Source organism: Pempheris klunzingeri, chromosome 9 (assembly GCF_042242105.1).
Source record: "Pempheris klunzingeri isolate RE-2024b chromosome 9, fPemKlu1.hap1, whole genome shotgun sequence".
Taxonomy (NCBI): Eukaryota; Metazoa; Chordata; class Actinopteri; order Acropomatiformes; family Pempheridae; genus Pempheris; species Pempheris klunzingeri.
The window spans coordinates 23,108,733-23,133,175 of NC_092020.1; the positions used below are offsets into that span (position 1 = coordinate 23,108,733).

General features: G+C 40.9%; 1 protein-coding gene across 1 annotated transcript; it reads right to left on the bottom strand.

Annotated features, from left to right (window-relative positions):
* Positions 1–772: 772 nt before the first annotated feature.
* On the bottom strand, positions 773–23,705 carry glrbb (glycine receptor, beta b). The gene is made up of 9 exons (XM_070836870.1): positions 23,575–23,705; positions 21,098–21,204; positions 19,313–19,380; positions 12,418–12,644; positions 11,633–11,715; positions 10,176–10,316; positions 7,007–7,159; positions 3,589–3,881; positions 773–1,069 (listed from the first exon to the last, which is right to left on the bottom strand). Exons 1-9 carry the CDS (start codon positions 23,694–23,696, stop codon positions 773–775), a joined length of 1,491 nt encoding a protein of 496 aa, XP_070692971.1. The 5' UTR covers positions 23,697–23,705.
* Between the last annotated feature and the right edge of the window lie 738 nt (positions 23,706–24,443).

Genomic DNA, 24,443 nt, shown 5'->3' on the forward strand with positions numbered 1-24,443 from the left:
CTGAACAGGAGCAGTGTTTCATACAATACATTAGTTGGTAGAGTGGCAGTGTCACATGACCATCTGGACAAGAACAGCGTGCTTCACGTATCCACTCGTCTTCTCAAGAGCAAATCATAATAATAATATTAAAATTAATAAACACTTTATATTTATATATATATTTATATTTTCCCTTCATATACATGCAATTTTTTTTTTTTTTAACATGCAAGGTAATTACAAAGTTACATTTTGCATTGAAGCTTAAATAAAATGCTTTAACTCATTAAACTTTGGGGCAGACTCAAAAAAAAAAAAAAAAAAAATCAAATAGCTATTTACAAATGCTCTTTTATAGATCTGTGCATCTTCTGCTCGGTCGTTACGCAATCAATCTTTGTGGATTTGTTCACACACCATTCATCACAAGTTATATCTGCAGTCCTGTATTAGCCTCTCGTGTACCATTATCAATAAATAAAGTATTTCAATACAAGATGCTATATATCCATTTTAGGTAACGAAAGATGTAATCATTGTTTAATACACAAATGATGATGATGGTTGGCTATTTTTAGGTAAAGATAGGCCTAAATGTAATAATAATAATAACAATAATAATAATAACGATGATGATACTCATAATAATACATAGTTGTCTTCTCAGCAATCATTTTGTATGGGTAAGATTCTCATTTCTCAATGTTCACTTTGAATTCAACTTTTTGAATGTAATCAGATCAATAAAGGATTCGTGGGAGTGAAGTGGAGGGTTAATAATACAAGATAATCACAAGTAAATGGACCAGTAAATCACATTAAAGAAGAGGAAGGAGAAAGGGAAGAGGGCTCGGGCGTACAGGTCGACTCTTTTGGCAGCAGAGGGGATAACCGGTTTCGGGGGAGGAGGTTTCTTGTTGTTCTTGGACTGGGATTTGCCAGGACCACTGCCGGTATTGATGGCCTTCCCGTAGCAGTCAAAGTTCGACAGCTCAAAGTCCCGCGGGAGCGAGCCCACGATGCTGAAGTCGTTGGTCCGCAGGTCTGATTTAGAAGTGCACACCTTCTTACAGCGAGTCTCCGCCACCTGGGTGCAAGACAGCGACATTATGGAAACGAGAATAGATTTTTAAATTCCCCAGCATCTACGAGCCAAAATGCATTTATCTATCTGAAACATACAAACCGAGATAAGATTAGACTAATAGTCTGCTGGCAGCTTCTGGGGCTAAAATCAGTAAGTGATGATCCCCACACCCACATCCACGCCTGCCCCTGATTCCCTCATTATTCAACCAGTGCACACTCCACACCCTTGTCTCTGTCTTTGTGCTCAGTGGCTTTAGCGTTCTAGCCCTCGTCCCAGTTACCTCCACTCCTGTTTATGAAGTCTGCCTGCTCCTACTTTCCGTTTTCGTCTGCCTTCGCTGATTTACTACCTGTTATCAACCTTTGTTCCCAAACCATCCTTTTAAAGTAAACGTCTTTTTAATTACACCTGATCGGTGTCAGAGTTCTGCTTTTGAGTCTGCACGTCTGGGTTGTTCGAGTTAGTCATAATGCCATAACCGCTTAATCAAAAGCATCAACCACAGTGTCTTTATCAGGGCATCATGACACATTATATGACATGAAAAAAATCAGCAAAAGCATTTTTTATACTTGTAACGTAACACCATCCTGCATCTCGGAATAGAATACAAATGTTGGCATTCGTTTCTGGAGGTCACACCACATCCATTTACTCCTGTTCCCTCTCTGTCTCTTCCACAGGTGTATCCTTATATCTATCTACTTTGGGTGTGCTGTACTGTACGATTTTGATTTTGTTACATCTTTTTGTCATGCACACAACGAACGCCAGCTTGGTCATTGGTTTACAAGACACCGAAAGTGCAGCTGCAGCAGTCGATGTTGTTTCATTACTGTATGTATGTAATGTAATGTAAAGATACATAAACATCAATACATATGTGCACATACCACAGCAGATGACACTGATGACATGGCAGCCGTCATCGTCACCTGACAGTCTATCCATGTCTACTTCTTTACTATTTATTTAATCTGTCAAGAGGGAAGAGCTTTGTGTGCCTTATTCAAAATATCACAGCAAAACTACCTTGTAATCAACATGCATTGTTTTCTCTGACAGGATGAATGGCATTTAATCAGACTGCAATAACTCTGTATCTACCATCTATTACAATACTAAACATGGCCCAGTTTGTTCTTGGTCAACATCCATGTTGTATCTTTATAGATTCCTTGCTCGTGGACCAAACTGCAAGAAATGTCCTGCAGAAACATTCCTGACTACTCTGCAATCGCACTTTGCCAACAGACAAGTGAATACCGCTGTCTAGCTGTAACTGTGAGGAACATTAACACGAGCCTGCTAAGGACTGTTGGACACTTGAAAACAGACTAGACTTTGAAAATCCAGTAAGGGAGCTGTTTGATCCAGAAGCTTGGACAGAACTCGTGCTGATAAAACAAATCTACTGTTATTTTAAGAGAAAAAAGCAAGATCTTTGCAGCCAAAATTAGATTTACTTTGTGCTCTACAATGTTGCCTAATATGGTTGCTTTCTCATCTGGGGTCTAGTAACTCTTCTCCACTCTGTACGTGCTATCACAGCGGACAACCTGTGCTTATAAGAGCTATCAGCAAAGGATGTAGTTTAATGTCATCCCAAAAATCCCTTTCATCAACTTCCCTGAGGGCCTGCGGGGCGAACAGGATCTAATCAGACTATGGATGCTTACTCACTGAAGTCATTAAGCTTATTAAAGCTTCATTATTTTGATTTGGTTTTGACAAGAAAACCCATTAAACCTCAATGGAATAATGTAATCCTCTCAAACCAAATGAGGTCTGGACTAACGTGGACTTAGAGGTAAATTAATTTCAATTAGGCGTACAATTGGAAGACCAATACAACATACTTGCATGCCTGATGTGCATGCGAGTGTCAGACTTGGGTCCTGACTGAGCTGTGTTCACAATATGTGCGTGTTAGAGAGAATGCCAATTTACAATAATTGGGTTTCTGTGTTTTGCATTTTGATTAGATCTCTATGCCTCACTGTTGTAAACCTGCCTGAGGTTGTTGGATGTCATTATACTGTGTGTTACTGAGGTTACATAGAATCATACACATAAACGCAGACATACAAACACACACTGCACACCTACACACAAAGCAACAAAAACATCGCCATCAATGAAATGCTGTGGTGCTTAAAAAAGATGACTCCGATTTTTTTTTGATGTGGCGTTGTGTGAGGCACTTATCCATAGTTAGTGTGTTACTTTAAGTAGATGGCGGTCAGCACTTCCCTGGTTTAGAGAAGCAGACAGGAGTACCTGCATGGACGCCAAGCCATGTATTGCTGTGGACGGTAAAATCAATATCAGTTTAAGTGTATGCTATACTTACTGCAATACTGTCACCATCAGACAGCCCTTTTCATCGAACTGAATCATCATCATATCAGAATTATCACAACGACTGGAAGGAATATGATGAATGGTGACAAACACACACACACACACACACACACACACACACACGCTCAAGTTATCAAACCAGATCTACTGACATGCAAGGTGCTGACATGGAGCGGCGTCCCTCCGGTCCCGTTGACCGTGTTGTTCCTGGCAGCGGGGCTCTTCCCCGCTGCCTTCTCCTTAGATGCCATCTTGGCCTTCTCGGCCTCGATGCGCTTCGGGCTGTTGAGCATCACTTGAACCACAGCGTACTCCACCAGCGAGGCGAAACCAAACAGCAGGCATGCGATGAGCCAGATGTCTATGGCCTTAACGTAGGACACTTTGGGCAGTTCCGAAGCCAAGGAGGTGCACTCAGAGGACAGAGAGAGCACTGAGAGGATGCCTAAACAAAGAGGGAAGACAAGTGACCTTGTCAGTTTGGTATTGATATTGACTTCTTTCATGCAATTCAACCAACCCTTTAGTCGTTTAACAAAAAGAAATGTTCTTAATTCTCTAAAATATCAGTCCGTGCTAAAGAATAAAGAAAAGCATTGAGAATCAATACCCCGCTCCGGTTGATCATGTGATGTATCCATGATTGTCAAAATACACCACTGACATAGGACAATCCTTCTTCTGTAGCCTAATTGTTTGTTTCCACTGAGGACAAGTGTTTGATCCACCCACTGCTGAGAGAAAAGACTTTTGTATTTCCTCTTCAAAGCACAAAATACTGAGCAAATGAATCTCCCAAAAGCTTCTCAAAGGCTGCATTAAAAATGATGCTCACATCCACACTGGGTGTCTGAGAACATGAATGCAATCAAGACATTCCTGACCGCTCCTTTACCCCCTTTATTAGGACGTCTCCAAGAGCACAGACAGCCTCTAATGATAGTAATTCCAAATAGTTTTTTAGCTCGGATAGCTAACAGGATTGCAGGTTAGAGATTCCCTCTGCACAGCGGCAACTCTTTAAGTCTACAACAGAAAGAATTACTCTTCAGAGGGTATTATAATCACCAGTGAAGGGCTTCACTCCCTTTCCCTTACTGCAATGATTCTTCAGAGAGATAATAAATACAATGGGATGGCCGATGGATTTTGCCTCCAGGCCTCATTATGGTCACTCATCAAGGGAGAGTTCATACAGGGTTCAGGATTTCTAATCAAGCTGCAGTTTCCTCAATGGAACAAACTGTTAAAGAGAGCACTGTCTTCCTGGGAGCACACCTATTATCCACAAACAGAGGGAAAACATGAAAGGTGGCAATACCAAAATAGCTTTGTTTGCCTTGTTCCCCAATGATACACTCAGCTGCATACACCTGGCCTTTGTATCTGACTATTTTTGTAATACAATGGTAAACTAATTCTTCCTGTTACATCTGCTTATATCCTCTATGTGGAAGGAAAGCATGCCGAGTACAGCATACATGAAAACAAATGCATGAATGAGATCAATTAACACATGGATGCATATACACACACACACACACATGTACTTGGACACACACACACACAGACACAGCACGGAGCACTAAATGAGAGTAGTCCCACACCTGGGTGTTGACTGACCTGGACTGATCCCATTTAGAGAGAAGTCAGAGGAGGCTTCCAGGAGGAGTTGGAGTGATGATGGGATGAAAGTGGTGATAAACAACTGGAGGGAGGATGGAGAAATGGAGGCAGGGGACGACTGGAGTGGGATAACAATGGATTATCTTATCCATGCAGGTCTGCACAGACAGAGGTGCCCGCGTGATACTGTATGTGGGTGACACTGACATATTACACACAGGTTAAATTATGGAGGAGGGAAAAGTAAGAAGTGGAACGGACATTTTTAGAGCAAACGCAAGCTTTGTCTGAATTGTTAATATTGTACGTCAATTATACCACGTGCAGCGTCAGCCTGCGTGTTCATGGGTTAATACATCAGCAATTAAGACCACGGCCACTTATTTTGTTATTCCCATAAAAAGTAGCCTCTCCAGGGAGATTTTCTAAAAGACTATAATGGACAATTACACATAAACTGGAGGACATTACCATCTGGTCACTACTTGTGCCCGTCATGGTTTAGTGCTGAGATGGAGAGTACAGTGATTTTTTTAAAGCTTTTTTGCTAGAAACAAGTGCCTGCTGTGGCCGAAAAGTTATGCTATGAGGGTGGTGGGAGTGAAGTTGCAGACGAGACAAGCCTCACATCAGCCCGTCCCCCATTTTGGACCAAACAAAGTTTGAACCTAGTTTGAGAATTTCCCCTTTTCATCATGCAGGGCTAGGTGAAACTAGGACTGTGTCTACAGCCAGCACTTTAAGCAAGAGGGACATTGTCTGGAGATCGCTCATCTTGTTCCTGCCTGTGATTTATTTAGTGCATAAAAAAAAGGCACATGATAAATTAAGCACTGCCCGTGCTAAACTGTTCCTGCCTTCCCTCAGGACTCAGACTAACAGTCTAGTAATCTAGCTGGACCCTCTTCAAGCGAGACACATTGTGTGCTTCTCTGGTTTGGAAAAACAGCCCTGCTACCCAATACACCCCTTCATTAATTGGGTTAATAGGGATCAGGTGTGCCTCATTGACCAGCTGAGTTTCTCCTGATTCTCTCTGTCTAACAAACCCCAGTTGCTCACACTGATCAACACAAGGATTTACCAGAAACACAAGAACTTGTTTTGTATCATTAACTGAGCCTTGTACCTGCATATTTTCAATTTGAGTTCAGGCAAAGTATACGAAGCATTACATTTTAACATCGGAAAGCTGAGAATGTGAATAAAACGGGCATTCCACAGGAACTGGGTTGTGATGCCTGTGCCTGGCTAGAAAACTGAATCCAGTGGGATAATACTTTAGATTTTAAACATTTAGGTAAATTCATGTAATAGAGTGTGTGTTGGCAGATCAATAACAGACATGGAAATCAAACATATTTTCCTTCGGTTACATTTCAGATCAGATTCTGCGATGACTAAAAAATAGTAACTATTACATGGACCAATCAGACAAAAAGTGTAGTTATTGTATGGGCTCAAATTCCCATGTATTTAGACTTACACTAGATTAGCGCTACTTAAAAGCACTTACTTATCCAAAGCACCACTGCAGTGGGTCCCATCTGTCAATTACAGCTATATTCTGTGATTTATCACGTTTAGACCTGCACTGGACATGGCACCATGCTTGATAGATAAAGTCCTTTGTGGTGTCAGAGTGATTGATGATGTCATGATGGAGATGATTGGGGCCAGAGCATCACTGATCCCTAAAAACATATAAGTCCTACTAAGGCTTGTTTTTTTTTTTGATCAACCACAATCTTTTCCTCTTGGCTTTTTACAACACCTTTTTCCACCTAATTAGCTCAGCGGCACCTGCACTTTTATCCACTCTTCTTCTTCATCCAGCCAACCATGCACTCGACTCTGGTGCAAACAGTGCAAGGCATATTTACAGAACATGCGTACTAGGTAAACGTCAGCGGAAGATGGTGGTATTGATCAAATAATCCATACCCAAGGGGACCCTGGCAGCACTCGCATCAGGGTTGATCCAGAAGGACAGCCAGGAGAGGACAACGATGAGCAGCGTGGGGGCGTAAACACCCATCATGTAGAAGCCAACCTGTCGCCTTAGGGTGAAGATAACCTCTACACAAGTGTAGTACCCTGCATGAGGAGGGAGACAACGGTCAAATATGAATAAAAAAAAATTCAGTGAGACACAGAGTTTGCCTAAAATTTCAGAAATGAGAAGCAGGCATAGAGTTCATACTCAAGGTAATTGTGCCAATTCAGAGACTGGGTCCTATAAAGGACACAACCCATGAGGGGAGGAGTCTTTGGTAGGAACTGAAGGCTTGGCTGAAGTTTTGCCTTCTCCACACATGAGACAGTCTCGTCTTAGAGATTCCAAAACTAATATCACAACTGTTATTGTTGTTAATGTCTGTTATTCTTATTGGGAGGGTTCACACACTATTGAAAGACGATTACTCCCATTGATGGCCTTGTAGTCACACCCTTCTAAATTAGGTACTTTTATCCTGTTCTGTATTTGTAGCAGGTCATAAATTAGAGAAACCAGCCAAAAGTGTAAAGCTCAATTTAAATTAGCTGCATTTATTGTATTAGATAGATTTTGTTGCTGTCCGAAATTCACATCTCTCTTCAGTATTTTTACAACATGGCTGACGTTTTTTCAGACTCGGCTGCCCTTAATCATTGTCTGATTGAAATGACACAAACACAGTCATATCTGTAAAATGTGCTGTCCCATTATGACTTATTCAGTCTAGAAATGTGAACAGACCCTGATGAAACAGAGCAGGTACACACCATTACTAATAGAGAAAGCAAAAGAGAAGTGAAAGACAGAGCCCAATCGGCAGAAGGACTTTAACATCATTTTAGCTAACCTTATTACAACTGAGACCTGTTTGAGCACTCAGGGCTGCACTCCAAACAGCTCTGCTTCCAATTGATAACATGCCTGCCTCAGACAAACACACACAAAGTTCCTATTTTTAGTGAGCAGGAACATATTCCTGTCTTTAGTACAGAAACAGTACAGAAAAATTTCCACTCAGAAATAATCAAGTTTAAACAATCCACATTTACTGGAAATATGGTCTCATTTAGTTGGGCTTAAACCAGTATGGAGCGAGCATCGATACGCTCCAGACCTCCTACAACAGCATTGTGTTTCTGCTCTTTGAGGCTGGTCAGCTGGTCCAATGGGATGGTAGAGTGGATTGGCTGGAGTAATATTTAACTAGCCTGGGGATCTCTGGGTAAGCTTTATACAGCATATAAGGGCTGCCTGTGTCGCAGAGCAGGCTCGAACCAGTCGTACACAGAGGTGATCTTTGTGTCTGGCCACGTTGCCATGGCAACCCATTAAAAGGCTGACTCATTGCCAGCAGTGTGCCTCCCCAATGCGAGAGCTCTGAGGTCACACCAGCTCTGTTGGCTGATAGCGATTTTCCATTTTTATTAGCGAACGTTGTTTCGTATGCACATTGGTCTGAATACATGTATGGCACAGCACCAGGACCTTTGTTGTGGTTTTCTATTTCATTCTACAAACACTCAGTACTTGGGGCCGGAAAAAAGTGTGACATATTGTACTTTAGTCGTCGTAGCCAACACTGGCCAAAATATATTGGAAATGCCTGAGTAGCCACGCAAAACTTTGTAAAATTTTACAAAGCTGGTCAGGTTTTCCATTCAAAGAGTGACTTGTGCCTCTTGACAATCCAAGAACACGGCACATGAGGAAAATAACTGGAGGGTTGAGATGCACAGGTGGAGACCTTTGACTTGACTACGCTTGGTGGCAGAAACCAACTGGCAGGGAAGAAGTACACAGCTAGTAAGATGACAATAATTTAGGCAATGCTCTGCCAACTCTCACCTGTTTCCAATTCCCCTCATCAGCTCCGCCCTACCTAAAGGTAGAGTAGGTGTCTTATGTTGGAAGCATTTTCAGCCATATTTGTTGAGTATCTCTTCACAGCCAGCCAGCAATCAGTAAATCAAACAGTTTGACCAGAGACCAAAAAGAATCTGTATCTGTGCCTATCTACCAAAGGACGTGACTGCCTGGACTCGTCCTCCAGCGGTAGCCACACAGTGCACGTTCATGTGTTGTGGAAGAGTGGCTTTGGAGGGAGGCCTGAAGGGAGGGAATGGGATATTTTCGGTTTGATAAAAATCTACCTGCTCTTGCTAGTTTCTCCAAAGCCGCCCACCCTGCCTTTAACTGGACCTTTTCCACTCATCCCCAGTCGGATGGTGTGAATATTTCATTGCGGGACAACTGTGAATCTCTAGATTTGACATAAGATCTGTAATGTAAGACCATACAACAGTGCATACAAATGTTGCCTTCTATTGGAGACTGTGAATCTCCACAACCCTACAATATTGTAGGCTATTGAAGTGTTTAAACACATGCTTTCATTTTTCTTGAAAAAACTAAAGCAAGGATGATTGAGGTGTAATCATCTTTGGGCCTTCACCAGAAGACGGTAACGCAGCTCTACCTTCGGTCAGATAAGAATGTCCAATTGAAGCTTGCTTGCTGCTGCCAAGATTTCATCTTTCAATCAATGGCGGCCAGCTGGTTTAATCTTAACAAAAAGACCCAACATCCTATCCTGATTTCCACTAGGATCCTGTAACGCTGCTTGCACACTGTATGATGGCTGCAGCCAGAAGGATAATAACCACCTCACGCAAAATGTTCAAACAGCTATTGGTGTACAGTAAATCCAAAATAAACATGCAACATAAACTAACTGGACAAGAATGAATACATGACACACTTCTCAAGCACTGATAATACTCAGTGCAAGCATCAGGCACATGGACATACGTTTGGGGCCTACATGGAACAAAATATTTTCATTTCAGAGAGAATGATTAATGAATGGATGAAAGCACCCGAATCATGAACAGCACTGAAGTCAAAATCTTGTTTAGCTTAAATTAAAAGTTTTCAGTTTCTATTGAGGGAGCAGTGCCAAAATCAAAATGGGACCAAGCCACTTTTGGCTCGTACTGGCTATAGGGAGTATTTTTGAGTGATTAAATTTCTCCTTTCCTTACTAATACTCATTATGGTGACTCACTGTTCGAAAGAAGAGAGGAAAGAAATGTGTATTTACTACAAGGACAGTACCTGTTCCCGAATAGAATTTGGTGCAGTTCCCATAATCAATATCTTCTTGTCTGATATCAAACTGTGGCAGAGCGATGGCATCCATTTGCACCGGATCTCCTGTCTGCCACATAAATTGCAGGTCATCTGTGGTGTAGCCAACTGGAAGAAAGAGGTACAAAGGCACACAAAAGTGAAACACTCCCACACATACATGCTGTGCACATACATCGTTGAAACCACAGAAGTGTTGACAGAGATACGGATATACAGTGCAGTACATGCTCACAGAAACATACAATCAGAGTACAGAGATGTAATACACATGCACACAGACTAGGAGAAAGCTAACAGTCTGGTTTGGCATTAGAGGGAAATGGTTTGAAGTCATTTTGCTTATTTAAGTCTAAACTGCTTTGTAAACAAGATGCAATAACCATGGTCGAGCTCAATTAGCTGTGAGAATTTCACAACAACCTTAAAATATGATGATTTATTCCACTTCTCTAAGTGCCACAGAAAGTAGCTTCTAAACACAAGCAAAATGCTTTCATTTACCCCAAAACAACTATTTTATAAAAACAACAAACATATTCCCAACTCATTAATACTGTATCTCCCCAATACTACCAAGCAGATATGATAAAGTCCAGCTGAAATCACATTTAGTCATTCATTTTTTTTTCCAGTCAGAAATGATGTCAAGATGTTTTAAATGTATTGTTAATAGTATTTTTTCATTATTAAAAAGGGATAAAATAGGTCTTTGGGGAAACGAAATGAAGGTTGCTCCTTTTGATCTCAGCCACCTGAGGGAGGGGGTGGTGTGCATGTCTGTGTTTGACTGACAGCAGCTGGCAGGCTGCCACTGTGTTGGTGTTACACCATGAAGACCAAGAGACAAAGTAAACAAACCACGCCAGCACCTAACTGGAAGTGACATGTTGCAGGTAGATTTACGTGCTGTTTAATGTGCTGCAGCTGAGCAGCTAATCAGCTATCTTTCCTGCAAACTGATGTTAGCAGTTAGCACTTCTCACACTAGCACGTCGTTCGGTGGCTCATTCAGCGAGCGAAGGTGCAGGACAGGGTGTGTGTTCATGTTTTTTTGGTTGCATAAGAAGCAGGCTTCAGGAGAAAAGCCAACATGTGTCGTTGCTCAGAGTCTGTGCGCTCTCGCCTTGTGTATCCTGCTGTCTGGCTCAGTGTGACCGCCTGCTCTGCCTGTGATAGAACCCTGACATTACTGCTTTCTGTAAGATTTGATAAGTTGTATGAAAATAAGGTATACAACTATGGAGACCTATAAGTATTCTGCTGAGTTCCAAAAAATATAAGACATAAAGTATCCCTTTTTTAATGTTTTACAGAGCAGATATGTATGATGTATGTAAAAAAAAAAAAAAAAGCAATTGAATTTCAATTGGACTTCAGTTGATGAGGTTGTTTAAGGTGATTTTTATTTCAGGTAAACTCACAGCTTTCAAGTTGCATTTTACACCTCTGTGTATCCATGGGGAACAATGTCAGATCCAGTGGACAAGAAAGGGTGACAGACAACCTGGAGGAGGAAGAAAATTCTGTTGTCAGTTTTTCATTATGCCCGGCGTTTGTTATTCTCTTATATCCCCTCACACTCACACAGAGGGCTTCTGTGTGAGTGTGAGACACTTGTAGTCTATTGCCTTGAGATCTCATAGGATTTAAGGTTTTACTTTTATGTTGCTTGTTTGAGAGGCGCATTTGAGTTGGATAAGCAATGTGTAACACACAATTACGGGCAGAGTCGATTATCTCTGGGGATGATTGAAGCCTGACACAGCAGAGTGTTATTGCAGCCCCAATGAATTAACATAGAGCAATTTGGAAGATAAAATGCTTTTCAATAAATGAGGTCAGTCTCATTAAATTTCTAAATTTCAAATTGCAGCCCCCAGCCTCAATAATTCTTGACCCAAAAAGAAAAAAATAAAGAAAACCCAGATTAAAAAAAAATTCCATAACTGAGAGAGAGGCACACAGGGCACAAATGATCAATTATTACAATATTACATTATGGTCCCCAGGTAATAGTACAATGCAAGCAGGCCTTAAACCACATGATGTGTTTGTATAGTCTTGTTTACACATGTATTTTAAGCTAAATTAGGCAAACGTAGCTGGAAAAAGAACTACTGTTATCTTTGGATGGCATGTACCATAATCATTGCCTGCAATTTGCCAATCACATTTTAACAATGAAAATGCTTAAGAATAGCATTACCTCATGCTGATGAGGACGTCTCCATTACGGAAAATGAAGAGGAGAATGTTTTCCTGGGTAACGTCGTGAAAGTTGGCGCTCTTCTCATTGGCGAAAAACAGGTCGGGTTTCCACAGACATTTGAACATCTTGGGATCAACGGTGAGAGAATCGGACTTGAAGTCCTGCGGTAGCTTCAGCCTGGGGTCGTTCCAGCGCTGCCGCAGGAAGATGTTGACTCTGTAATCCTGTTGGATACAACACACAAACATGGTTCATGCCGGTTTCATGTTCGTACTATTGGACAGAAGTTGTTTATTTTCTATACACATTTTCCACGAAGTCCATGTTTTTTGTTTTTCATTTTGTTTTTTGTACGGTTCTGAGATTTTGGGCTATTTTGCTTCTCTAACACGTCCTCTTTCAGACTAGCGGAAAGAAAATGTCCAAAATATACATTTAGGTTTTTATTTATGAGACTTTGTTTAGTTCTGTCTGTAGTGGTATATCTTCAAAGGATGTTTTCTCAAAATGAGTTTTTTCTCAATCTCTGAGCCATAAATGTCTACTTCAGAAGCATTTACACCATGCTTCCCAGTTTTCTTCCTGTCTAAATTCTGAAGGTTTCCACAGAGAGGTTTGTTCATATTTCATTCATGACCTCATTTATGTAACACTTTATTCCCCAAAAACAGTTTTGTATGGCTGTTGACAGTAGTCTTGGATTTATGGAGTGATAAAGAAACATATCCAAAATTCCATCTATAAAAACATTTGGCTTCAATTTGTCCACAAAATAACACAAGAATTTAATCAGATTTCTATTATGGATATGTGTGCAAATTGGTGCATTTCTAAATAGATAATGACTCATTTGCTCATTTAAACATAAATTTATAGAAGACATGTCATACAAAAATACAACTAGAGTTTCATGGTGGTATCTGTAAAGTCTTTACCCTATTGTGTAGTGTCCTGCCTTAAAAAAGGAGGGAGCCCAGATGGAAGGCAAAGTGGCTGTTATTTATCCAGCATTTCCATCTTATTGACAGGTTATGTTTCTTACTTCTTTTAAACTTTTTCTAAACTCACGAACGCCAGCATTTTTGCACTCCCAGCATTTCAACAACAACTTCCACAGACCACTTGCCGAGTGACATTTCACAGCTGCAGCGAAAACACTCATGACATCTACTTTTAAAGAAGTCGGCGAACAGTCCAGGGGTCAAATGTTATCAATACAGCAACATGTGAGACAGCAAAGGCTTCATTAGAGAGCTTATTAGTGAAATTTCTACATTGTAGTTGGTGGGAAAGTATCACTCAGTGAGGCTTTGGGACGTCTTTTTTTTGGGCCTGCTTTGATGGCGTGCCTCAAGCTGTTCTGGGACCAGGTGTTAGGGAGGACTATTAATGCTGAGCATGAAGATGGATGGCATGTCAAATAAAGCCGCCAAAATACCAGCTGTGTGCGGGTGTGTGTGTTCCTGGGTAAGAAATGAACTTCCACCTTCCATTACTTCATTGTGCCAAATTTTTATCATGTACATTTTTCTTTCTCTTAATTTTTTGATGCCGCAGCTTGTGGAGAGTCTGCTAAAAGCCTACATTTGTCATTGCTTCATTCTCTGCAGTCAGCTGTTTTCAGATTAAAGTGGTGCATAGTGGATTGCAGGCTTTTATGAAATCAGCAGCAGGACCCACAATGGACCATAATAACATTCACATGTAAATATTTGACAAATATTTACACCCGCATGAATTGAGAAAAACAAGAACTTTATGTTAAAGTGCTGCGACTGAAATAAGAGAACTAGAATAAGCATATGTGATGTTTTCGTTTGGCAAATCATTCTGGAGCCAATCAAACACATCAAACACATCCCTTTACATGTGTTAAACATGCAGAAAGTTATTGTGTGAGAGTGCTGGTCCAGGTGGATGTTATGAAAAGTAATATATTAATATTGCTGTCGGTGGACAAACAAAACAATGGACCTAATGCTCCAAATTGTTAATAATTTGCCAGTAGTTTCAGAAAGTCTGTTGCTGAGGAAATTTACATGATGATTTTAGAAGCTGTTCCTTCTATCATGGATATGTTTGGGTCACATCACCTGCGCTTCCACCTTTGTCCACTACGACTGAACACATGAAACGCCTGCCTGGGATCGTGCTTTAAACTCAGTGATCTTCTTAATTAGTTGGCCACAACAAGCTCCCTCTATTGGAGCCGATCCTCGACAACATGGTGAGCTTCACCGCAGGTTAAGCGTATGTTGGCTAGCTCATCCGTCGCAGTTGTGCAACAGGACATTTTTGGGTCTTTCAGGTTTTTCTGCCATGTTTTCTTTTGCCTGGAGGAGTCTATATCTCAACAGAATCTACGGGATGCCATCTGCCTCCATTAAAAAAAAAAAACACGGCCCTGCCATCGCAGCCGCAGCAGCCATCCACGCTTCATGGCTATTGCACAAGCTCATTTAGTGTACGAGTATGTGCAATTTGTTTAGAGACATTCTGCGTCAGATTGAGTGTGCAGAGACGATTTTGTCGTGTCTTCTTTGTACGGTTTTCCCTCAATTTTTTTGTAAAAGTGCGATAACTGGTTTGCTGGCACAGTATATTTCTACTGCATGGAAACTATTTGAGTTACAGTCAGGTTTGACGGTAAGAGACAGCCAACTGACCTAAATGTGGTTTTATGGTGCATCTGTTCCTCATGAAAGTACATTGCTTTTTTTCCAGCACTATGGTAGCTTTTTATCTACAGTGAAGTATTAATGTTAAACTCTCCTTCCGTCCTTTTTTCCTGTAAGCTAAGTTATTACCCACTTTTTACACTAAAAGCTTCCTTTGGACCAAAACAGCATTTAATTAACACATACACTAACTTATTTTCTATATTTGTGCTATCTTCAGCATAGGAATTCTAAATACGAGGCCATTTTTGAACTCACACAGGCTTTTCCACCCATCCCTAGAGTGTGCTGTGTTGAGAATATGACTCTAATGATAAACTAAGTATCACATACTGTATACACAGCAGACACACAGATAACTTTCTTGGCGAAAAATGCAGAAAAGCTATGATGTGTGATCGATACATGTGATTTGTTGCAATCCATGTTGGTGACCAGTGTGTATGAGAGGACAAGAAACCACATGAATGTTTCATTCCAGCCCTGTTGTACATGCATTATAAATAGGTAGGAACTACTCAGCTAACAGCACTCTATACACAGACGGCTTAGGATGGTTTATACATTCAGCAGCAACCCAGAATGGGCTTTATTTTCTTGCCAGGAAAACATTTCTGGGTGGGAGAGCAGTGGTCAAATTGTTGATATCCAATACTGGAAAGCAAGCTGTCATTTCTATACAACCTAATTTTAGCCTCCTATGTCCAACTCCAGCTAGTCCTCAAGCGACAGCACCAGTAGCTACACTAGGCTCAGAGGCACAGGCCAATTCCCACACCTTCGCCTTTCTGAAAACCAGACGCGAGAATATATCTTCCTTCTGGCTCACTTTCAAGCTGCCAGTAGTGCATTCGATCCCACGGAGATTTAACACAACCGCTCACTGTAATAAACGAGGAAAACTCAAGCTGAGAAGCATAAAAAAAAAAGATAGAATAAAAAATAAAATAAAAAAAGCGCGCAGCTGCAATTTCTCTCATCTTACACCGTCAAATTAGTCATCCTCTCCTGATCAACACAGTCATAAAGTGAAAGTAGACTTGTTAACTACGGTGGACGCGGGGTGGTGATTGGCCGAGGGAGGTGTAAATGATGAGAGAGGGTTTCCTGAGATCATCAGATACCCCACAGAGTGATAAATTGAGGGGTAGAGGTGACCAGCTGTCTCTTCTTTCTCCCCCTGGATTCATTTAAAACAGTCGTCACTTTCTTTTTCTTTCTCACTTTCGTTGGGCGTCCAGAGGGAAGAGTTGCCATCTGGGGGTCCCTCATCTCTTTCCTGTTTCAGACTCGGCTCAAACTTGTACTTTCTTGATCCTATCTGTCTCCTTCTTCAGGCTTCTCTTTCTTTTAATCCTTCCATCTTTTGCTCCTCTTCACATTTTTCACTGCTTTTCTCTTAATTTATCTCTTCCACCCTGTCCAGTTTCTTCTCCCATCCTGTCTCATTCTTCTCCTGCTCTTCTCCTCATTCTCCTGTCTCTTATTTTCCTTCTTTCTCTTCATTGGTCTCCTACTGTCTGGTCTTTCCTTCTTTCTCTATCTTATCCTCTCTTCCCTGTCTTCCTTTTCCCTTTCTAACATCTCTCTGACTTTCTGCCAGTCTTTTCACTTTCTGCTTACTAACTCAGCTTCCTTATCACTTCTTCCTCCTTCTTTCCCTTAGTTGTCTTCATTTTCCTTGGTGTTTTCTTCTTTTCTATTACCTCTTTTTTGTTTCCTCCCATTGTGTTTTCTTTGCTTCCACCATCCATGCACCCCACTTCTATGCATTTTCTATTCTAAGGGTTTTCCACTATCCTAACTGGTCTGCAATTGGTCCTGGTCTGAAACTCCCTTACTCTTTTACAAGTGAACACACTCTACTGATCTGCAGCCAAAAGAAATATTAGATTTTCATGCAGCTCCAATTCCAGGTCATAAGATCTGAGGCTTTGTTAAGAGTGTCACTCCTCATGAAATAAAGTAGGGGAACATTGATCACTGCGTTGGACTGAGACACTGTGCAAATCTATTGCAACAGGTCTCCAGGAGCAAAGGTCTTCAGTGCTCTTTCTATTGGGAGTATATGGACTATTCATGCAAGAAAACTGGCAGCTTTTTAAGCAAAAAAGGGCAGTAAATTTTACCTCTGACGCCATGTATTACGCAGGTTTGCCTAAAATGGGTTGCATGTCTGGCAAGTCTTTAAAGGGGAATTTCACCACCTTTTTCGTGTCTGTCCAATCAGTGTTGTTACTAAATGAAGCAAATTGGAGAATTCAATACCTCGATGTGTTCTATATTGACTGAAAAACGTTGTTCTCCTGCTGCAAAAGCTGTTATTTTTCTGGGTCACCAGCGTTATCATTTGATGTAGTTGGTTGCCCTGGAAGGACTACAGGCTATTTCAGCTTGAATTCTATCTGGGTAGCCAGGAGGCGTGCTCTTGATGCCGTGCAAAAACAAAGCTTCTTTGTTGTCTTTGCTTATATTGCAAACTATCATGTTTCCAACAGCCAAAGACTGGCATCCCAAAACAAGAATGCAGGGGCTGTTATGGACCAAGATACATTTTACATTGTTTCGGTTGACTCAGAATTTTAGCTGTATTTATTCAAGCCAGAGTATTCGGCCGAAGAAACGCAGTGGAGAGAGACCCTGGTGGAGGCTGCATTAGCCATGCAAGAGGACATGGCCGGTGGGGACATCCAGAACCTGAGCTGCCAAGAGCAAACAGTGACTGGTGGTGCCTTTGCTCAAATTGCCCTCAGATGCCAACAGAAACTGAATCATTCTTGTAAACGCTGCCTCTGCCTCCAAACAAAGCAGTGAGTGAGACATGCAGGACAGCAGGACCTTCTTACCTAACGTTACCCGTTACCACAGAGCACAGTGACGTTTGCCAAGCGCTAGCCATTACTAAGCTTTAGCTCTGTATCCTGGCTGTTCTTTGTGTAGATGCTTCTGACTAGCTTAGGTTTCACTTTTGCTATGTACACTACATTCTCCATTACCAATCAGCCTGCTCTGCTGCAATGAATTTTAGTGTGGGTAGTTTTTGTTGAATGCTGTAGCCAATGCTAACCCCGGGGGAGCAGAGCGGAGAGGACTTGGGGGTTGGGAATAAAAAGCTTGTGCGCAGCTCTTTGCGGCACATGTAGGCACTGCACAGCTGAACCCAGCTTTCTCGGTCAAAATGGCACACACTGTGGTACTTATTGCTTCAAATGGCTACATTTACCATCAACACTGATGGAAAAAGGGGAAAAATGTCACTTTAAGGCTTGTTTTTCATTTAGGAGCTTGGAAATCGTGCATGCTACCCACCATAACTCTGTCCTTTCTATATTGCATGAATGCCATTGAACAAACAGTGCGACTATATTCAGCTTGAATGAAATTGAATTTGCTAGCACCACTGCACCTGACAGCAGTTTGACAACTGTTTCAAACACACCAAATTTCAGAAACATTTCAGATGTTAGTTTGAGCCAAAATCTGATAAATCATTCAAGTTTAGTTTGTACAACTTTGATGTTTTCAGATCAGATTTGGCTTGATGATTTTGTTACTCAGAGGCCCATAAAAAGCGCCTGCATGATTTGTGGAGGACAAGATGTTGAAATCTTCTTTTCTTACTGTACTTTATATTATTCTGTGAGAACTTGAGTCTTTTTTATTTATTTTTTTGTAGAATAAAACTCTCTCAGATTATATCCTGTAAAAATGCACAGCATGGAGGAGTTCATGAGACAGAATCAAGTCAAACCGTGAATTCTGTTTCTCATCGCTGCATTAATTTCACTTACCGTATCACATGATTGACTATATTTACTGAGAGACACAACGTTTAATGGCTCCTCCCAGCAGCTTTAAATTAACAACACACCAGTAAACCAGGCTTATTAGAGACCTTCAGGAATGTTCCCTTTATTGTTTCTTGAGTGATCAAGATTCGACCCAGGACCGTCTTTTAGTTTAATCTGTTCACTAGCGTTCAACAGCACTTCTTTATCAGCAATTAAGCCATCAGATAAATGAGGCATGAAAACCCCAGTTTTCTTCATGATTCACTGCTAAATGGTCTGATACTGTCTAGCAAACATGCTCATGCATTCTTCCTGAAACTTGTGCGATAAAGCAGTTTTCAGCTCTGAGCCACTGCTGCTGATTGACAGAAGTATTGATTATCAATACTGCCAGGATGAGGGGGAATTGAGATGAATTCTTACCATGGTCGTTTCTTGGATGGAGCCAAAACTGTTGATGAAAATGTTCACTCTGTCTTCCACAGGAATTCCTGGATTTAGAGTGAGGAAAGAACAGATTGTAGTATTGAGACCACTGTGTTTGGCAGCTGCTTTGTGATGAGAGTGAGGTACCACTGTGATCGTATGATACAATACATGTTAGTGTGATCTGTGAAACCCTGTAAGTATATATAACTGAATTGATTATGTTACCGATCAGGGTTTGTGAAAGACTGCGCCACCATCGCAAAGTAATAAAAAAAACCCTCTCATCCCCACTGCTTTGGTAACACTGTAAACAAATATGCTGGAATCTCTCTCCACTCAGCCCTTTGCATAAACTAATAAAATCCATGATGAATGCAGACTGCTCACCCTGCTTTGAATAAATAATTTCCTTTGAGGTGTTCGCAGAGGTTCAGGAGTTTAAATGTGCATACTATAGAGGTGGCATATAGCTCACAACTTCTATGCAATCGCAAAAACAAAGAAATGAATCAATATTCAATGATATACAATATATTCATAATTTAGTGTCTGGCGTTAGCTCCGCACATGGTCTGAGCAGCTCACCTTTTTTTTTTGCACAAGGCACAGTTTAGGGTGTAATTTGGTGGATTATGACATGGATGTTAATGGAATTTTCAGCCCACCCTGAAATCAAGAGCAGGTGTTTGGCCACTGGACCAGTCACAGGCAGTCTGAGAGGGAGCTGATTCTGCTCACAACATATAAACATCAAGTCCCAGATACGGTTCCTGCTGCCAAGTGTCAGAAGATGGAAACTAACTGAGGAAACTAACCTGAAGACTGGTAAAGCCGTCATTTAGATGCAGAGGGTCACCAGTCACGTTTTTGTTAGTTTTATGGCCGTTTCTGTGAGACTGAAGCCTCATACTCCCTACAGTGTGACATTTACTGTCCACTGTAAACAGTGGAGAGATGGATTGTTGGTGGACAGTAAAGAATGGGAAAAAAATAGCAGCAGACTCTAGAGACACAGATTTTGTTTGTGTTGCAGAATTTCAGTGTTTCAATGTGAAAAAGACAAATTTAACAAGCAAAATTTACAGTGTATTGTTTTTTTTTTTATTATTTCAGACTGTCTTAAGTAAATAAATGAACTCCCATAACGGCCTGTGTGTGTCAACACCACAGTGAACTTAGAGGAAACAGTCAACCCAACTAAATCAGTTTATTGTAACTGTTATTTATGCAATATGGACTCAGGTTCCCCCTACATCTAGGACATGGGCAAATCATACACCCCAGCCTGTCATGCCTGGGGGAGGGGGGGGGTGGCTGCCACTCAACAAAATCCAAACTATTTGCTGTCATGGCTCCACAATATTGAAACACACTCCACAATGATAGTTCAGGACATCACAAACCAAACACGTCTTCTAGCACGGACTAAAAACCCAGCTGTTATCTTCACCCATGAAGAAATAACAACATTAATATAAAATAACAAAACAAAATTCTACTTTATGAATTCTATGTACTTTTTGGGTTATATCCACACGGTTGAATGCGCTTATTCTTTTGACAAAAGTGACAGCTAAATAAGTGTTAAGTAATGCTAGTGTATGCATAAGAGGAAATTAATTTTCATGATGTAGACACCTGTTCCTACAGCAAGTTAATGAAAGAAATCTGGAGGTGCATATTCATAGTATAGTCATTTATTTAATAAGCCTGACAGAACTGCAACAAAAATGTAAATTCAAAATAGACAGAGATGGATGAAGAGGAAAAGAGGCTTGCCTTTGAAGTTGGGCCTTATTCTGGGATCATAAGTGATCAGTAACCTGTTCAAGATGTTGCTGGTTGAGTTCGCAGGGACTCGGGCTAGATCCTCAGATGACAGCTGTCTGCAAGGAAGAAGAAAAAAAGACAGAGAGGGAACTGTAACACGATTACATTAGCAGGTCAAATTCCTGGCAGATGAACGGTGCAGAGGCACAGTACACCCACTTCTACTCCGTATACTCTGTGATTAAACTATAACCTGAGAGAGCTACCAGTTAGGGATGAATTAGCTTTTAACATTTGCAGCGTGCAGGCAATGTTAGAGTGATGTGATGTTTCCAAATGAGATGAAAGATGCTTCCAGATTATGTTGAGATGATCCTCCATATAGACGTTAACATTAGCATGCTAACATACTCACAGTGGCAGTGCTAATATTTAAAAGGTAATGTTCACCATGTTTACCATCTTATAATTTTACATTGCTGATATTTGTTAATTAGCACTACGCACGCTAAGATGAAGCTAGGCTCTATAAGGACATTGGTTTCGGTTTGCCTGAGGAGATTTGAAGATACACGGTTCAAATGTTTGATACAATTCAGTAAAATCACTTTTATCAAGAACATTATCAAGACAATGGTGCTTTTCTGCCTTGAGGAAAAAAAAACAATTGAGTCAATTAATTTGCCATGTGGGTGGCAAAGATAAATGCCTTGTCAAGACAAACAGTTTGGGGTTTTTTGGGGTTTTTTTTTAGTGCATTTCCATTTTTTATTGAACCCAAAGTAAAATTCACTCTTTGAACCATTCTGTAAACCGGCAAAGCACATCTGTCTAGTGAGAATTAACACCCTAACACAAAGTGGTGACTTTCAAGGACGTTCAGCCAAACATCATTTGTTGTCTCAGGTCGACAGATGAAAAAACAATGGGACAGAGAGAGGGAAAGAGGAGAGAGTGGGATCTGGCAGGAGGGAAAGGAGAAACAGAAAGCCTCCTTGTGGGTGGCAATGAATTCTCCTGCCAAAGAATTTCCCCTTCTCAAAGCACTTTACATATCATTATGTAAACCTTATCATGCATTGAGGATGAGTTAAAGTGCTCCACAGGAATGCTGCGCAGTGTGTGTATGTTCTGCGGTTCCTCTGATCAAAGTGAAACACATAATTCCCATCCACTAAACCTCTTTTTTTTTTTTTTTTTTTCTCATTTAACAGACCCCTCTGACAACCTCAAGCACAACAGCTAAACTGGAACCAAGTGGTTCCCTTGATCCACAAAGGCATCCGCAGCGCTAAACACGAAATATGTCATACAGCTTACACTTGCCAATACTGGGACTACATCAAACGGTTTCTCTCTCATTTCAGGAAGTTTCATTGTCGACCCATTTGTTACCATTTAAGGAAGCAGAGGGTGCAACTCTCCGCTGCAGAGAGACAAAGGATGGTCCAAAGGCATGTTAGGACATACTGATGTAATTTCTATTACAAGATTACATATATACAGAATTGACTTTTTTTTAGTTTATCCATGATCTGGCAGCTTCCCGACTTCTTTAACACTTCCTTACATGGTTGCGTATGTTACCAAACAGCTGCAGTAAACAAGGAAGTGCTAAAACAGGTAGCATCAGGCTTGTAAAAAAAAAAAAAAACTGGGACTCTCTTAAACATGTCGCATTGCAAGTATTGAGCATTTTTAACGCCACATGTTTTCGCTGTTGGTTTCTGTTTTAGTTTCATATCAGACTTGAGGAACTCTGCGATGAAGGAGCTGATAAGATGTGGTCAAACATGACTGGCAGATAAAGACTGGGAGGTAAGACCCGTCAGGTGTAAAATTGACTATTGGGTCACCTCGAAGGGGCATGAAAGGAGAACCCCACCAATTTCACACTGACTGGTCAGTTTACTAGTCACTGGGAGTACTACAGTCAGTAGGCATTATGAGGGGGGATGAGAAGGGGATGATGGGGGATGCAATCCCTGTTGCTAGCAAAATGACCAAAATGCATTCCCCGTGTTGGGGGCCTGTTCACATGTTGTGTCTTTCGTGTGCACAAATGTATTATTTTCAATGGAGATATGCGTCAAACACACCCAAAGCGACGTTGATGTGATGCATCACACTTTTGTTGTAATGCCCTGTTTTGTCTCAGCAAAACAAGATGGAAAACTCTCAACTTTTTTTCAAATGCAGCACAGGCACCGCTGGTCATGTGGCAAGAAGTAACCAATCAACCTCTCTGTGGCTTTGGAGGAGCTTTGCCCAATCTCAGAAAACAACCCTGGTGACGTCATCAGTGATGTCATCAGTGATGTCATCTTGATGCTGAAATTCAGGATATCATGGCATTTCATTGTTTCTAAAAATCTGTCTTTTAGATTGAGTTCTCCATCTTTACAGCGGTGCAACACCATATCACAGAGGTACAATTGTCGCTTGCACTGTATGACAGCTCGATGTGTTGTTTATCCCGTACTTACGATGGACAGTAAACCTGCTTCCCTTTTTTCTTCCCCTTCTTTGTTCCTTTTTCTTTGGCAGATCCTCCCTCTAGACAAATTGAGAGGAGGAGAAGAAAAATTGCGACCTTCTTTATACCCATTCTGGTGTGAGATGAGCCTGTAGAGGAAAAAACAAACTGTTTAAATAAAGAGAAGGGCGCACAACATTTAAATTACTCAAACTTACGGCTGTGCAGTTCAATAACCCAAACTGAATTATTTACTCATCACATTCTCAGCACTCATTTGCACATGAAACTGAGGCCAATATCTACTTAAGCTTTCCTTTGGTGGGAGCACAAAGCTTTGGAGTAGTTTATCTCTGTGACTTCCCCCTCTTGCTTTCCTGACTTGATGCATCCACATTTACTCTGGATGCGTGTCACATACAGTAAAAGTCTGAAATATAAATTAATCATTCTGGCATGGTTTAATCAGATAGTGCAAGTTTAAGCATAAATCCAATCAGTGGACTAATGCACCTGAATAATGATGGTCATTCTGGACTTGTCAGGTGAATCTGACCTCTAAATGATGGCTGAAATAAATACTAGGTGAAATATCCTCTACTTCAGTCTAGAACCTGCAGAAAAAGGGGCTTAATAATGTTGTTTCTACATGCAGCTCTATATTCTTATTTTTTATCACCACACCTGTTTAGCATGATCTTTATAAACTCATATGGTTTCATCTGTGATAGCTGTGGTGTTATAGTTCAATCCTCTCTAACACCACAAATGCTTTTATTGAGAACATAATGTGGTCTTGTGTGTTTACCATACATCTCTTTGTTCTAACTGTAACTCAGCTATACATATACAAAAGCACACTTCAAAACACGGGCAGGG